We start from the raw sequence: 15,443 nt of genomic DNA, 5'->3' as shown, positions 1-15,443 counted from the left end.
CAATCCTTACACTCACTCTTCTCAGCCTTCATCCTCTTGCTCTCCAGCTGTGCCACATTCAGTCTCTCCTCTGTATATTCGTGTCGAATGTCCTCTCTAGCTGCCAGCATTTTAAGAGGATTTCTTGAAGCCTGAACGTTCCTGGATGGTCGGACAGATCGCTTATGCTGCACCATGGCTGAGGCCAGCCTGCGTAGGAGGGGAAACGGCCACAGAACATGATAGAAAAGACAAAATGAGAATTAAAACACAAAATCTTACCAATGTTTTTATCTAGTTTCTAGAGAAAATATTATTTTACTTATAAAATGGAGAAAATGTCTTGTTATATGTGAAATAATCTGCTAGTGGAACCAGTACTTTTTCAATAATATTAAGAAATAATTATTACTACTTACAACTTGTAAGTTAGTTTTGTGTACTAAGATATTTGAACTCTAAACTAGACCAAAGAATACTGGGCAAGATTTTGTGTTTTTGCAATGTGGTTGTTATTTTAATAAACATATTTTAAGACAGTCGTCTATAATGGGATGAAAAGAAGTTTGTTGTGTTGTCATACGTTGGACCGTGAGAACCAAAGATGCTGTCAAAGTCTTCGCTGATCTCGATCCTTGTGGGCATGTGAGGAAATTCTGCAACGCGTTTGTAGAACTTGGAGAAAATCTCATCGTCCAGCTTCATCACCTCCTTCACCGCCTTCTCCGTCACTGCAATGGTGGTTTCCTGCAAACCTGCCACTGATGAAATTACAAAAGACATACAATATTGGGACTTCATGTAATAGAAAACACACCTATAAGTGGATAGTAAATAGAAACAAGAAATTCACTATCATAAATACTGTATTAAGCTGAAGTTTATTTGCGTACCTTTGCTATTAATTCGTCCCAAAAAGCTCTCCAGCTTGTCCAGCTTTTTATCTGACTCCATGTTTGGCCTGGCCTCAATTTCTGTAAATAAAACAATTATATTCTGACACAGCAGCAACCTCAGTAGAAGTGGATTGGTATCTTTTTAGCCTTTTCACAACTAAGACCTTGTAAAGCTAAAAGTGTTTGTGTATAAAACTAGTGTTATATATTTTTATTGAATTTTCCTGCTGGTTGTTGTTTCTATGTTTTTGTGGTTTCAGTGTTTGCTCAGCTCTGATTGTTTTGTGGTTTTTAATATTTAGTTTGAAAGATTTCAGAAGGTAGTCCAGTTGTCTTGTTTATATGTTTTTGCAAAACTGTGTTGATTTTGCTTTCATCCAGCTGCTTGTTGGCTTTGTATCAGATTTAACATTCTAAATGGACAGAAATAAGGAGTCATATTTAGATTTTCAGGACATTGTGGATGAAATATTAGTGATGAATCAGAACTTAAACACTTTTCTCACCCTCCTGGGGTTTGTTGACAGCTGGAGTGCTGCTCTTGAGTTTGTTGGAAACTGGTGACAGAATGGGACTGATAACTGAGGAGGAGGCTGCCAGGCCTGTGGACACACACACACACACAGAAAATTAAATTACATAACTGCTGAAAGACCGTGAAGAACAGCGATTTGTTAATTGCGATTTGTTTTGACAGTCATGTTTTACTGTATTAGCAGATCTTGTTACTTCATGCTTTTGAAACTAAACAAATGTATGTCAAAAGGTTTTCAACCATTGCTTCTCTATCTTTATTGACAATGTTTTCCTTCAATAAGCATCGTGGTGAAATTTTGCAGACAGTTTTCCCATGTTTGATTTGTTTTGTCTGGCAGCAAACAGAATCTGTTTTTAATTTATTTGACACTGACATAAAAAAAACAGAACCTGGACAGATGATGTTTAACATCTCCTGAAACATTTAACTCCAGAATTAGCTGATTTTAGACTTTCTTTTTTGCCACGCTTGCATACCATATATGCAACATCTTTGTTTCAAACACATTTAAAACATTCAGACTCAAACACCTAAAATTAAAACCTAAAATTAAAGGTCTCCTGCCAAAGTAACTCTTATAAAATCAGGAAAAAACCTAAATCGTAACAATAAAAATCCATCTATATAGACATAGATGTATTTTTAAGTTTTTAAAGTTAAATCTGCTGTTTATTCTGTCAGAAATGATTTTCCTCTCTAGAGCAGCAGAGTTTTGCACTGACCTTTCTTGACCATTCGTGCAGCAACTGTGTACTGAGTGGAGTCATTGGCGGCTCCTTTGCCTTTTGTCTTCCAGGCATCCTCACGCGTTGAAATCATCTGTTTCCTCTCTTCGATGGTCATCTGGGCCTCGGTTTCTTCTCCAGGCTTCTGCACAGAGATGAGATTTAAGACAAGGAAGCTCATTAGGTAGAAATCCCTTAGCTCGAACAGGATGAAATAAACTGGATGCAGGAAATGTTCATCATTTCTGGCTCATTTCCCATCATCCAGTCATAAATCAAATCCATGGAGTGGATAAAATCCTCTTTTTACCACTACTTATAAGATATAAACCCTAAAGTCTTACATCATGTTCCACATAACTTCACTGTAACATCATGTCAAATCTTTTACTTCCTCCCAACCAATTATTCATGAAGTGACAGCATCAACTCAAGCAGAAACACAAAGATTAGATCAATCCAAGCATGCAAGGCGCATGATTATCCCATCTTCTCCATTCTTCCAGAAACAACACTGACTGTTATTCATGTTGCCGTTAGGAACACTGCAAAAACAGAACAACTTACCAAGTATTTTGGTCTACTTTCTGGTGCAAATATCTTAGTACACTTGAAGTAACTAAACTAACTCGAAAATAATTTTTTAGCAAGAAACAAGCTTGTTTTAAGTCAATAATTGCTTAATATTAATGCAAAAGTTCTAGTTCCCCTGTTAGATTTTTCCCCTTAAGACATTTTCCCATGTTGTAATTGAAATAATCTGCCAGTGCAAGTAGTACAGTTTTTAATCAATACTAAGGATTTATTGGCTTAAAACAAGCTCTGATATGCTGCGGAAAAGTTACTTTTAAGTTAGTTTTATCTCACTTCAGGTGCGCTAAGACATTTGCACTAAAAACTAAACAAATTCCTGTGTTTTTGCAGTGAATCCGTCTCACCACTGCAAATGAAAATCTTTTGCCTGGCAAGCAAAGAAAGACAGGAGCCCACTTCATGCCGTCCATCAGCTCTAGTCCTTACCTGACCCTGATGGTCAATATATTGGCACTTTTGGCCAAGAGATATAGTAGGAGAAAAGGTTGAGGAGAAGACAGGCTCCTGAGGATGGAGAGATGGATTGAAAAGTGAAAAAAGGAGAAAACGTAAAAACATCCAAAAGTAATATGGATGGAAGGTTGGATTTAAAGAAGGAAAAGAGAAAGCCAGAAACTAAGAACATGATGCAAAAAGTATAAAATGGAGGTTAGTTTACTTTACTCCAACTGGTAAACTAGTATTAGTACTTATAAAAACATACAATTGGATAACAAAATTAATCTTTTAGTTATTTTAAATAATGTGTTCCTTAAAAGGAGAAGTTTTAATGCTGGAAACATCGCTGGTCTCAACGATACGTCTGCACCACTGACAACTCCATGAAAGGTGGCAACTTATTAGTTTTAACAGTCACTTTCTGCTATGTATGACATGAGTCCCAGTTTTAGCTCTTTGTCTTTTCTCTAACAAGCACATTTATTGTAGGAATTTACACATTTAAAGTTTGCTTCTTTTTTAAAAGAAAGAGAGATGATTTTACTGTGACTATCTATCTGAGTGTGAATCAAGTTTTTTTATTTTAATTATATTTGGGTGGTAAATTTTACCGACTAAACTCTGGAACTCTGCTTGGGTTGCTAGGTGACAGGCTGGGCTTTGCTGGGGTTGCTAGGTAACAGCAAAGTGTGACTCAACTGACATTTTTGAAATGTCTTATTTTCCAGACACCAAAAAACTTTAACTTATTGAAAAAAAAGTTAAGACTTGACTGTTTTTTTTAAAGCAGTCAAGTTGTTTTTAAAGCAGTAGAGACCCAAATTAAAGTACAAAAATGTCATAAGTCCTCCTTAAAGTTTACATGAAAAAAGACTGATGCACTTAAACGGTGTGAATATTTTCATGCTGCACAGAATGATACTGCCAACACCATGCTTAACAGTTGTTAGACCAGAATAGGATAGAAATATCCTTTATTGTTGTTCGGTGGGTAAATCCAGGTGTACCAACAGCAAAGTCACAGGAAAATGAATGGAAACAAGAAACAAGTGATGATGAGTCTGTAGTGTTCTTAAAGCCTCACTCTGTCTCTTGTCCTTGTGGTCAAACAGATAGTTTTCATTTCTTCACAAGACATTTGGTGTACCCATGTGGGCGGCTGCTAATTTCAGCCAAGCTTGAAGGTGTTGAATTTTGGAGAAGGAGTTTCTGTCTTTGCTGTTTACACTCCATTTTGTATTTGTATTTGTTCACCATTAGCAGTAGATTTAACCAGCCACACAAACACACTGTGATTTGACGGCACAGTTGCTGCTCCAAGCTGATTGGCTTAGAACTGGTGTGCTGCTGGCAGCGAGCCTTACCCAAAGCTGTTCAGAGCCAGACACTGCAGACTGGTCCTGAGCGACCCCTTCCTCCTGAAAGGGTTAAAACAGAGAAACAACTCAGCTGATGGAAACGGGGTGGGGGTAACGGGGGAGCAGTTGTTGCTAAAGAGTTTGCAACTAAGACAAGAGGGGGGGGATTGCCATGAAAGGCTGAAACAGGACGCTTCTTCCAACAGAATACTAATAGCAAAGCTGGTGAGAAGCCGGAAAAGAGGCTCTTTAAAAAGCCTCTATGATCTGATATTGTTGAAATACTAAAACCAGTCTGGAAATAGTTTCTTTGCTATACTGGTTTGTAAAAATGTGCTTAAACAAAAATCTTTTAGGAAAAGAAAAACGGTGGAATAATGTGTGAAATAAAATCTAAAGCTACAATAGAGTTATAATTATGGAAGGTGAACAGTAAAAGAAGACCATTAAAATAAAAAGAGAAATTTTAATTCTTTGTTTAACCTGAACCTCTAATAGATTTATTTCATTTATAACAAAACAATCAGAACAAGAAATGTGGAAAAAATTTTCAATACTTTGTAGAAAATAAATTCTTTAAAAATATATATCCATTCAGACCTGTGACAAGTATCCAGAAACAAAGCATTCTTGTTTGCAGACACGCAGAAACAAAATTAATGGGGAACTTGACTTGTGATTTATCAAAGTTCTGGACAGAATAATTTATCCAAAAGCTTCAATAACTTATTAATTTAGAGTTTTGATTAAGTATGTGAGCCATTATTTTGCTGAGGTAGGAGGATTTTATATTATACAATGCAGTTATGTATCCATTTCTAATCAACAAAGAATTAAAGTTACACATTCATGCTTAAAGATTCATCTTGCTCTAATATTTGGCCAAGTTGCACATCTACCATATGTTTTTTAGAGCCATTAATGAGATTATGAAATAGTTCTGGCAGAATGTATCTACTCTGCACTTTTAAGTGTAATCCACACATTTTAATAGGATTTAAGTGAGGCTTTGGTCATTCTCAATGTCAGCCTGCTTTATCCATCAGTTTTGATGAGCATTTGTGATCGCTTTTAAAGGGTTTGAAAGGTGATTTGGTACCAAGGTTCAACCATTTAGCTCTTGATTTAAGGTAAAAAGTGTGAAAATAGTCTTAAATTTGGATAAACCACCAGTGCAAATGTGACATAAACAGCCTAAAACATGATGCAAGCTCCAAGATTAACAGTAGTTGCAATATTTCAGCTTAGGCTAGGTCTATGGGCAATACAAAACATGTTCATTTATGCCTGAATTTTGCACATAATTCAGATTTTCTAGCCTAAAGCAAGGCGAGAATACAAATCCAAACAAAGGAAAGTAACTATGATTATAGTTATTATTAAACAAACATCAATAATGGTTACGGAAAACCTTCTTCTGGTTGGTCTCCATCTCCCATTCCTGATGCTGCTGCTCTGCTGATGCTACTTTTGCCACTTCCTGTTTCTTGTTGATCCTGTTCTTCCAGTCTTCCTCACCGCTCTTCTTCAGCAGTGCCACTCTAACAATAAACAAAAGATAAGAAGGCTTATACATGTGTTTAAGGAATTTTTGTACATTATTGTTTGTTGATTCTCTTTCCAAAGGAACCAATAATAGGACTAAACAGTCCCATTACTCCGCTGCAATAAAACATTAGTTTATCTTTAGGTGTTTTACAAATTTACCAGAAGCTCCCATAAAGCGTCGGAGGTGCTGAAAAGAAATGATTTTTCAAAAGTAAGAAACAGATTGAGAATTTTGGTTTCTCAGCCAACAAATCTGGCCTGTATAAAAGGTGGGTGTGTGAGCAGAGCTAGTAACGGATGGCTGAAGGCTAAAAGAAAGTGTGTCATTATTGCTGCTGCTGCTGCATGAAAAGGCCAGAAATGAGGGCAATCTGAGGAATCTGCTAAAACTCAGAGAGGATGGTCCGTCTGCACAGATCTCTGCTGGCTGCAAAGAAAAAAATTATAATGATGCTATAAAAAGTCTCTTCAGTTATTTGACAGAGGTAGAAACTTTACTGTGTAAGAAAACATGTTTAAAAGTGTTAAACTCTGAGAAACTAACAATTTTCTCACTGTTGGTGTTTTTAAAGGGTAATTTTCAGGATTTATGAATGAATTCAAAGTTCATTAATGTCTTTAAGATCCCATTCATGGTTTCCACCCTCTTTATCCAGAGTTATTCACTGATATCGGGTCTTTGTGTCTCTTTTTGTTTGCAAGAAGCTTCCCATTAATGAAGGTTTAAACATCACTATTTCTAACTCAGAAAGAAAAATACTTACAAATTTATTTCTTCACCTTAATAGAAAAGCAAAGATTTGTAATTTGCGTAATTTGTGTCATTTATATTATATCATTAAATTCATATCTCTGCAGATATGCATAATCCATAATGCATAATCCATCTTTTTATCAAAAGTTAAACATCAGAAATGTTGTGGAGACACATTCCTAAGCTTTCATTTAGCTCCTTTGCTCAGAAATTCTGACTTTATATTAACAGATTATATTTGAGTGGGGAATAGTCTACTAATTTTCAGTTAGGTATTAGTTGCATTTAGCTAAGGTAAATATCTGTATATAGTTGCAAAATTTGTATTTATTTATTTATAATATACAACTTTTTATGTCTTTTGATCTGTTATGCTAAAAATATTTAATAAAATCAAACAAAATCCTATTTATTGAACTAGTTGTCTACCTCCTATCACTATTAATCTATTCTAATGTCAACAATCAAAAGACTAATATAGTTCACACATGTCCACATCAAATACAAATCCGGCATAAAACAGTCTGTAGAATCCAGAATTTCAAGAGAACAATCGTGTGATTTTTATTTGATTTTATTTGTCCCAGAAATTATTGTGATAAACGATAGTATTGTTATTTTGAGACCATTTTCAACTAATACAAGCAAATACAAGTAAACATTAATCTTGTACAAAACACTCAACACTGTAACTGGAAGACATTGTAAATATCCAAAATAAAATATTTTATTTTGTTCAAATCTACACACAATCAAAACCATAAACAACATGTATAACAAAGTTTCTGTAAACAAAATCGCCCTTCAAAAGATTATTGAGCTCATTTTAATTCGTCATGAAATTAATTAATTGATTAATTGCTTATTGCGACAGGTGTAGATAGAGTGTGTATACATATAAAGTTAACCCGATGAGTCTCACCTCTCCTTGATGGACATCTGTTTGGTGGACATGCCGTCAGACAGTTGGTCTCCGGGCTCCGTGGGGGACGGCAGGTCTCCAGAATGGACACTGCTCTTGCTGAAGTCCTCGGGATGGTCCGGGGTCACGACCTGAGACTTGAGAGCCTGGGGGAAGGAGTGAGGTTTAGGGGGCGTCTGAGGCGGCGCCTGAGGTTTGGCCTGATGAGGCTGGGGGGCGACCCGAGGGTACGGCTTCGTTAGGGTTTGACCTGGAGGTTTGGGTTGGGGCTGCAGCGAATGGGTGAAGGGTTTGGGATGGGTGGGCGGGGCCTGGGAATAGGACTGCGGCTGGATGTATAAAGGGGGTTTGGGAAGAGTCTGAGGGGGCTGGAGGATGCTTTGCTGCTGCTGGCCACTTGAAATGTAAGACACAGTCCGGGATGATACCTTAGCTATCAGCGGCTTCAGCGGCCCTGGGTGATCCGGCAAGTCTGAAGGAAAAATAGACCACAAACATGTTTTTGCAGTTTCTGAAATCATGTTGAAATTAAGATTTTAACATGATTATTTTAATAGCAACAAGTAAAAATGTTCTGTTTTCATTTGACATGTAACGGGACAAAGAAATCTTTTTTTTAGATGGATTGATCAAACCAGATTTCAACCAGTATATTTTTTTAATAGCACTGAAATGCACCACAAAACATTTCAGTGCCATCAGATTATACAATGACCAACCCTGACTGTTCTTAATTAATCTTTTTGGGACTGATTTATAGATTTATTTATAGATTAATAAATTTCCATGTGCATTCTTATTTTATTTATTTATTTATTCTATATTTAGTCTTACTTACAATGTCACGCTTCTGTATTTTTTAAATACATTTTTTATTGCCTTATGATAATTTTTTTATTTACCAATATTTAACACTTTGGATTAAGTAGCTTTCAGCATAAGCTATTCTATTCTATTCTATTCTATTCTATGGCAAAATGACCCAGATATGTTTAATAAAATGTTTGTGGTATTATTTCTAAGATTTTTTTGTTTTGGAAATAATTAGTTTAAGTTTATCCTATGCTGTTAGTTATGCATTATTTTAAAATTTTTAAAAACATCTGATGTTTTCTGAAAAAAATACTACTTTGTATTTTCAGTTCTGTTGCTGCATTTTTTTAAAATCGTTTTGTCCTCCCTTTTCCTTTTCTTTGTTTCTTGTATGTGATTGCTTTTTGGCTTTTTATTTTAATTTCAAAATCATGTCAATATTTTCCTAAGATTTTATAAAATTAAATGATTTTTTGTTGATTATCAGCGTTAATAGGAACATGCTTTTATAACCTCTCCTTGCTCTATTGCTGAATAACACTTTGTACCTAATAGCCATTTTAGTAACCAATACAGTCACTTCAGCACAACAATAAACTAATCTCTAGAGCTTTTTTTGATAAAAGAGATTGTTTAATCAGCTAGAAGTGTATTAATTACCCTGTGGGGACAACGTATGAATGCAGTAACTAAATAAATGTCTTAGTTATTAGGATATCTACCTGTTTTTCTGGTTTTTTATTAGCCTTACTGCATGGGTTGAAAGGTTTATGGTTTCAGAAGAGCAATGAATAACTGGAGGTTTTTCTAACCTTTTGAAAGGACAGAATAATGGACACTTATGAAGGCCGAGTCACGTAGTACTAACAAACAGTAGCTTGTACTTCTACCTGCTTTATTTAAGTGTTGCCCTGCCCTCTTTTTGTCCTTTCATCTCTTTCTGCTCTGTTTGTGTGCATGGGAAAAGACAACCCCTGGACACAACCTAGATTAGCAGATAAAAGCAGGTCAGGTCCACTCTGCTGTAGTCTGAGGCGTAAAGTGGTGCAAAGTGGGACCACGGCTACTTTATGGGTCACGACAGCACTGGGATTCGATCAGAAATCTGTGGTGCCGTTATGAGGAAAGGGCTTCCCTTTTTTCCAGACAAAGAGCTTCACGAGGTACATTCATGAAAAAATATGCTAATTAGATACAGCCTGAAACGCCTCTCTGCATCAGCCAAATCAAACACTCCCAGCTGGGATGTGCATGTGCGGGTGTGTGTGTGTTTGTGTGTGCAGCCGGCACAAAGCAGTCATGCGTGGGAGTACACTACAGAAGACAATGAGGATAATAGAAGCAGACCCATTTTGGTGGGCATTTCTGGTTCCCTTTTTTGTTTCTTTTGTCCTCTTTTCCTCTTACAGATCTCTATCTTCTTTACTCCTTGTTCTGCTCCATTTCTTTTCAATGAAAGTGAGTGATACCACTTACCTGAGATGCCTCCCTGGCTTCTCTTTGGCTCCTGTTTGGAGGAGCTGTGAGTTGCTCCTCTTCCTCTTTCCTCCTGGGATTCTGCAGGTCTCCTGCTGGGCGGAGGCTCCGGCTCGCCCTGCCACACAGACGGTTCGGCAGAGTGCTTAGGATGCTGTGGCTGCTCTCCTCTGTCCCTGTCAGAGGAGTGCAGCTTCTCCTGAATGCCGTCTTCCCTGGCTCCTCCCTGCTCTTCCTCTTTCCTGCCTCTCCAGCCCTCCAGCAGCGCCTCCCTCTGCTCTCTGTGGCCCACGGAGGATGAGGGGACACCGGGAGGGGCCCCAGCTTTCTCTGGGCTGTCAGGAAGGAGGGGGCAGGGATCGGGCTGCCCCTCCTTGTGGCCTTGGTGCCCTCTCTGGGTCAGGGAGAAATACCGCGGCGCCCTCTCCTGGTGGACGCTGGCGCTGCCTGTTGGGGCCTGTTGTTGGGCAGGGACGTACGGGATGGCAGTTGATTTCTCTGGATGGAAACCGTCATCGATGCCGCCGCCACTGCTGTGTGGGGACATGGTTACCGTGGTAACGGAGGCTTGCGAAGTGACGGCCGCTGCGGATCGGACCAGGGAGACGGACAGCGGCTCCAGTTTGATTTTCACCTTAAAATGCAGCAACAGACACGTTATAAAATTGGGAAGTAGAAATTTTCTATAAAATCCAGATGTTTGGATCCCTAGGCAATTTTCATTCAGGGCCCCCCATGCCAAAATGTCAAAACAAGATGGTATCATTCCTAAGCTGCTAGATGTGTGTGTAAAAAAAAAAAAAAAACTACAATTGTTAGCGTCATTTGTAATTTTTCAGTTGTTGACTGTATGGTGTCCGTCTATGGTGTTGACTTTATAATTTTCTGTTTTTGATATGTAAAGCACCCTGAACTGCCTTGCTGCAATATGTGCCATGCAAATGAGCTTGATTGATTGATTACTAAATAGTATACCAGTATTATTATGACTGTTTTGGGGGGGGGTTTACCAAAAAAACAAAAAATTATTTGGGATTTTGAAATGCAGAGGGGTACTTAAGTGTGTCAAATTATTTAAACTATCTGAAAGTAATGTCAGCTAATAAACACAAATTTTGCAGTAAAGAAGTTAACAAGTTTGACATCTACTTTTTACTTTTACTTGAGTAAAAATATACTGCTCAAAAAAATAAAGGGAACACTTAAACAACACAATATAATTCCAAGTAAATCAAACTTCTGTGAAATCAAACTGTCCACTTAGGAAGCAACACTGATTGACAATCAATTTCACCTGCTGTTGTGCAAATGGAACTTTGTACAGAAAAAAGTATTCAATGAGAATATTTCTTTCATTCAGATCTAGGATGTGTTATTTGAGTGTTCCCTTTATTTTTTTGAGCAGTGTATGTTGGAGTATTGGGCTACCAAAAGATTACCTAAATTATTTTCACTTGTTAAATACCACAAAAATAAGAAATTGATCATTATTTGCTCAAAATTATTAAGTTTACATTGTTTTCTTCAGTGTTTGGTATAACTGCTTTCAAAAATGTTCTGTTTGGGTGAGATGTTTTTGGTATTCACCCACAACCTTCTCACAGTAGTTTACTGGAGTCTTGGCACATTCCTCCGACAGAACTGGTGGAAATGTCCATAAATTCTCTAAAGATTGACCTTGTAATGCTTATGCAATGGAGTGAGTTATTTTTCTGCCAACATCTGGCTAAGGAAGAATTGCACTTAATATTGCACTTGGACTTAATATTGGAAAATGTCAGTGGTGGGCACTGCTAACTAAAACCTTAGTCATAAACATTAGTTCTACCGGTAATAATGCAACACACCAACATAGTATTTAGCAGAAGATAATGCTAAAGCAGCTTGGGCTGCACAGTGGCGCAGTTGGTAGCACTGTTGCCTTGCAGCAAGAAGGTCCTGGGTTCGATTCCCGGCCGGGGTCTTTCTGCATGGAGTTTGCATGTTCTCCCTGTGCATGCGTGGGTTCTCTCCGGGTACTCCGGCTTCCTCCCACAGTCCAAAAACATGACTGTTAGGTTAATTGGTCTATCTAAATTCTCCCTAGGTGTGTGTTTGTGTGTGAATGGTTGTTTGTCCTGTATGTCTTTGTGTTGCCCTGCGACAGACTGGCGACCTGTCCAGGGTGTACCCCGCCTCCCGCCTGGAACGTAGCTGGAGATAGGCACCAGCAACCCTCCCGACCCCATTAGGGACAAGGGTGCACAGAAAATGGATGGATGGATGGATAATGCTAAAGCACTAGCTTAAATTCAAATTATATCTGCTTTTGACAAACCTAAACCCATATGTCCAACTGTATTCAACTGAAAGTTTACAAAACAACTAATTGAATTAATGCAGAGTCTATCTGATGAATTAGTTTAGGGGAAGCTAAGAATGCTGAAAGTTTTCAAAGATAACAAAAGTTCTAATTGAAAAATTAGCTCCGCTATTAGCATATTAGCTGATTAGCAGAAGTGTGCCCACCACTAGCAAATTCCAATTTCTAAATCAGCATCAGGTACAAAATGTGTTCATCGGGACATTCCTATGACCTAAGTAAGTAAATAAATAATAAATCTGGAATAATCTATCTTATTTCTTGATTTCTTTCCCACATTCAAACATTTCATACTTGTTGTGCAACAAACAAGCATGTCTTGGAAGCAGCTGCAATCAAAAACAACAAAACAGACACCCTAGACTATCCATTACATGCTGTAAGCAACACTTGATATCCACCGTGCTTGAGCTGTTGACATTAAGCCACTACCATATATAGCACAAACACGGCTCACGAGCAGGACCAGTCAGATCAATACCAAGCCAGAACCAGACATTGACAGCAGAGGGGTCTTACGTGTTCTCCCTGAGGGGCGTCTAAATCCCTGTTACACACCGCAGAGGTTACAGTTTCCTGTGTGGACACCAGTTATTGATCATGACTCACAACATGATGAAGACAAACTGTTTTTAAAAAAGCACCTGGCATCCTGTCTCTGTTATTTTTTAAATCAAACACCTTTTTCTGTGAAGCTCTGCCATCCTACAACAATTTTTGCATTCTCTGCTAACAAGTAAGGATTCTGCATCAGTCAGAGGAGTTGTACTAATATTAAAAATCAATAAAATAAATAAATAAAAATAGACTGTCAATTAGGGCTGGGTGATAAATTAATTTTATTAATTAATCAATTTTTTTTGGTTTATGAAGATTTAATTTTTGGAAAATCTAGATTTTTTTCACCAAAGCGCTCCGTGGTTTCCATAGTGCAGAGGGATGCAGAGCCGCCATCTTGTTTGACAAGCATTTTTTACTTTTAAGATATTTTTCTGGTAAAACTGCGACTTTATTCTGCTAACAAAATGCCCATAATCTTGTAATTAAACAAAAATTCTCGTAGTCTAGTTCTAATACTGTCGTTGTACAACTCCTGGAAGGAATGATTGAAATAAAAGCCACTTTTTGAAGACATTTTCTGTCAGCTGTAAAGTCTTTTCAGAAAACAATGTAAAAAACATTTATTAAAATTGTATCTGATATGAAAAAAGTTGTAGATTTTATTTTTAAGCCACATCGCCCAGCCCTCCTGTGAAGAAAAACATCCTTACCTTTGACATAAGGTATTTCCCTCAACATTTTCAAACAAACAAGTTAATATATAGTGAAATCGCGGTACCTGCTCCACTTCTCCCTGGGTGATGGGTTGGGTCTGGAAGCGGGCGTTGGCTCTTCGCTGTCGGGTGTCGCCTCGAGAGCCCTCTTCTGCTTTAACCGTGGGATGTGTGAGGCGGTTAAAAAGGGCCATTTTCTCAGACAGACTGAGTGTGGAAAAGTCTGGCTCCTCAGGCAGAAGCTCCTGCCCATCTCCAGCACCGGCAGCCTGGCTCTGTTTCTGAAGGTCCTGCGTTTCTGTCTCCTGCTCCTGGGCTGTCGAGCTTGGCTGCGAAGAGGCGTGAATGCTGTGGAAGTGACAGTCATATTTTCAGTATCTGAAAATGAAGTCATTATACATTAAAAAAAAACATTTTGCAGCTGTCCATGTTTATTTATTTGAGGAATATAAATTTTACCTTTACTATGCTGAGTAAAATTTGGGTAAAATATGGGTTCTACAAGACATGGTCTTTAAACTTTGTCCACAAAATCATTCTTAGGCAATAAGATTGTATGATCTGTTTTGAACTCAATTCAGAATGAACTGTCTCAGTGGTGTCTTGCCACTTTAAATCCAAATAAGCTGCAGCTGACTACACCCCCTCAAACTCAAAGGTTTCACTCACAGGTGAAAATGGCTGCCAACAGATGCGTAATTATAGAACTGTACATCTTTGAAAAGCATTAGTAGAGACTGCTGCACAATCAACGAGAATGCAGCAAGTGGTTTCTTGATGGTAAGTGAACAACAAAGCAATTGTCTTTTCAGCAGCCATTGTACAGCAAATATAGTGGTAAACATGCTGGAGCTCCACTTGGGTTGCTAGGTGATGGGCTGGGTTTACTGGGTTTGCTAAGTGAGGGGAACTTCCTGCTGATTTGTAACTTTACATTCTGTAAGTTTTTGAAACTGCTCATTTTCCAGACACCAAAAAACAAGGAGATTTTTTTTTAAGTGCTTAGGATGTTTTTAGAAACAATTGAGACCCAAACATTCAAAATGTGAATTTTGCATTATAAGTTTCCTTTAAGACAAAATATTTATCTCAGGCATAATAAATATAAGTAAGCTAAAAATGTGTCAAAAAAAGTTTACAAATCAAACAATGTAGATTGTTCATTTTTTGATAAGACTCCTCCCACGCTTCTTTACTGTTAGACAATAAATAAGCATGCCAAACCTGACTGCTCCAACTGTTTAAGATTATAAGATACTACAACAGAAGCATAAGTAGATCAGATTATCATGTAATGCACCTGGACGTTTGCAAGGGTTACAGTAATCTCAGCAGTGGTGAGTAAAACTTTGTAAACAATTCACAAGATACACAAACCCAGGGCATGCAAAGGGTTCGAGCTTTCACCTATTCACCAGCCATAAACAAGCATCTTCACTGATATTTATGATCTGCATACAAAAAACTCACAAGTAAAACACTTCTTCATCAACACTTTTTATGGCAATGACCTGTTCTACAAACAGTGACAGCTTTTTGCCCTACAGGCAGCGTGAATTAGAGAATCAGCAAATAAAGTAAGTGAAGCTAAAATTGCATATCCTTCGTACAACCAGGAGAGGGAGATGAAGACGGATAGATGGCTGCAAAAGCAACTTCAGCTTTTTCTTTTCATGATTAATATAAGGCTAAAGCTTAATTGTTTTAGAATCATTTAGTCTGTTGGACAAAATGTTATCAATTTTAGCCTAAATTGAGAGAAGTTG

General features: G+C 37.7%; 1 protein-coding gene across 8 annotated transcripts in view; it reads right to left on the bottom strand.

Moving 5' to 3' along the window:
• svilb (supervillin b) overlaps nucleotides 1-15,443 on the bottom strand; it is a 52,166-nt gene that overhangs the window by 12,924 nt on the left and 23,799 nt on the right. For 3 of the 8 annotated variants that reach the window (XM_028019419.1, XM_028019416.1, XM_028019412.1), the window contains exons 13-24: nucleotides 13,743-14,025; nucleotides 12,923-12,979; nucleotides 10,042-10,675; nucleotides 7,753-8,224; nucleotides 5,940-6,069; nucleotides 4,535-4,588; nucleotides 3,159-3,236; nucleotides 2,136-2,283; nucleotides 1,382-1,477; nucleotides 873-953; nucleotides 563-740; nucleotides 11-189 (exon numbers count right to left, since the gene is read on the bottom strand). In XM_028019419.1, the coding sequence (XP_027875220.1) occupies nucleotides 11-189; nucleotides 563-740; nucleotides 873-953; nucleotides 1,382-1,477; nucleotides 2,136-2,283; nucleotides 3,159-3,236; nucleotides 4,535-4,588; nucleotides 5,940-6,069; nucleotides 7,753-8,224; nucleotides 10,042-10,675; nucleotides 12,923-12,979; nucleotides 13,743-14,025 (2,390 nt within the window). The remainder of the gene's footprint in view (nucleotides 1-10; nucleotides 190-562; nucleotides 741-872; nucleotides 954-1,381; nucleotides 1,478-2,135; nucleotides 2,284-3,158; nucleotides 3,237-4,534; nucleotides 4,589-5,939; nucleotides 6,070-7,752; nucleotides 8,225-10,041; nucleotides 10,676-12,922; nucleotides 12,980-13,742; nucleotides 14,026-15,443) is intronic. The other 5 variants (XM_028019414.1, XM_028019413.1, XM_028019417.1 and 2 more) reach the window with 5 other exon arrangements.

This window comes from Xiphophorus couchianus, chromosome 6 (genome assembly GCF_001444195.1).
Source record: "Xiphophorus couchianus chromosome 6, X_couchianus-1.0, whole genome shotgun sequence".
Classification (NCBI taxonomy): Eukaryota; Metazoa; Chordata; class Actinopteri; order Cyprinodontiformes; family Poeciliidae; genus Xiphophorus; species Xiphophorus couchianus.
This window is presented reverse-complemented; position numbering and strand designations above follow the sequence as displayed.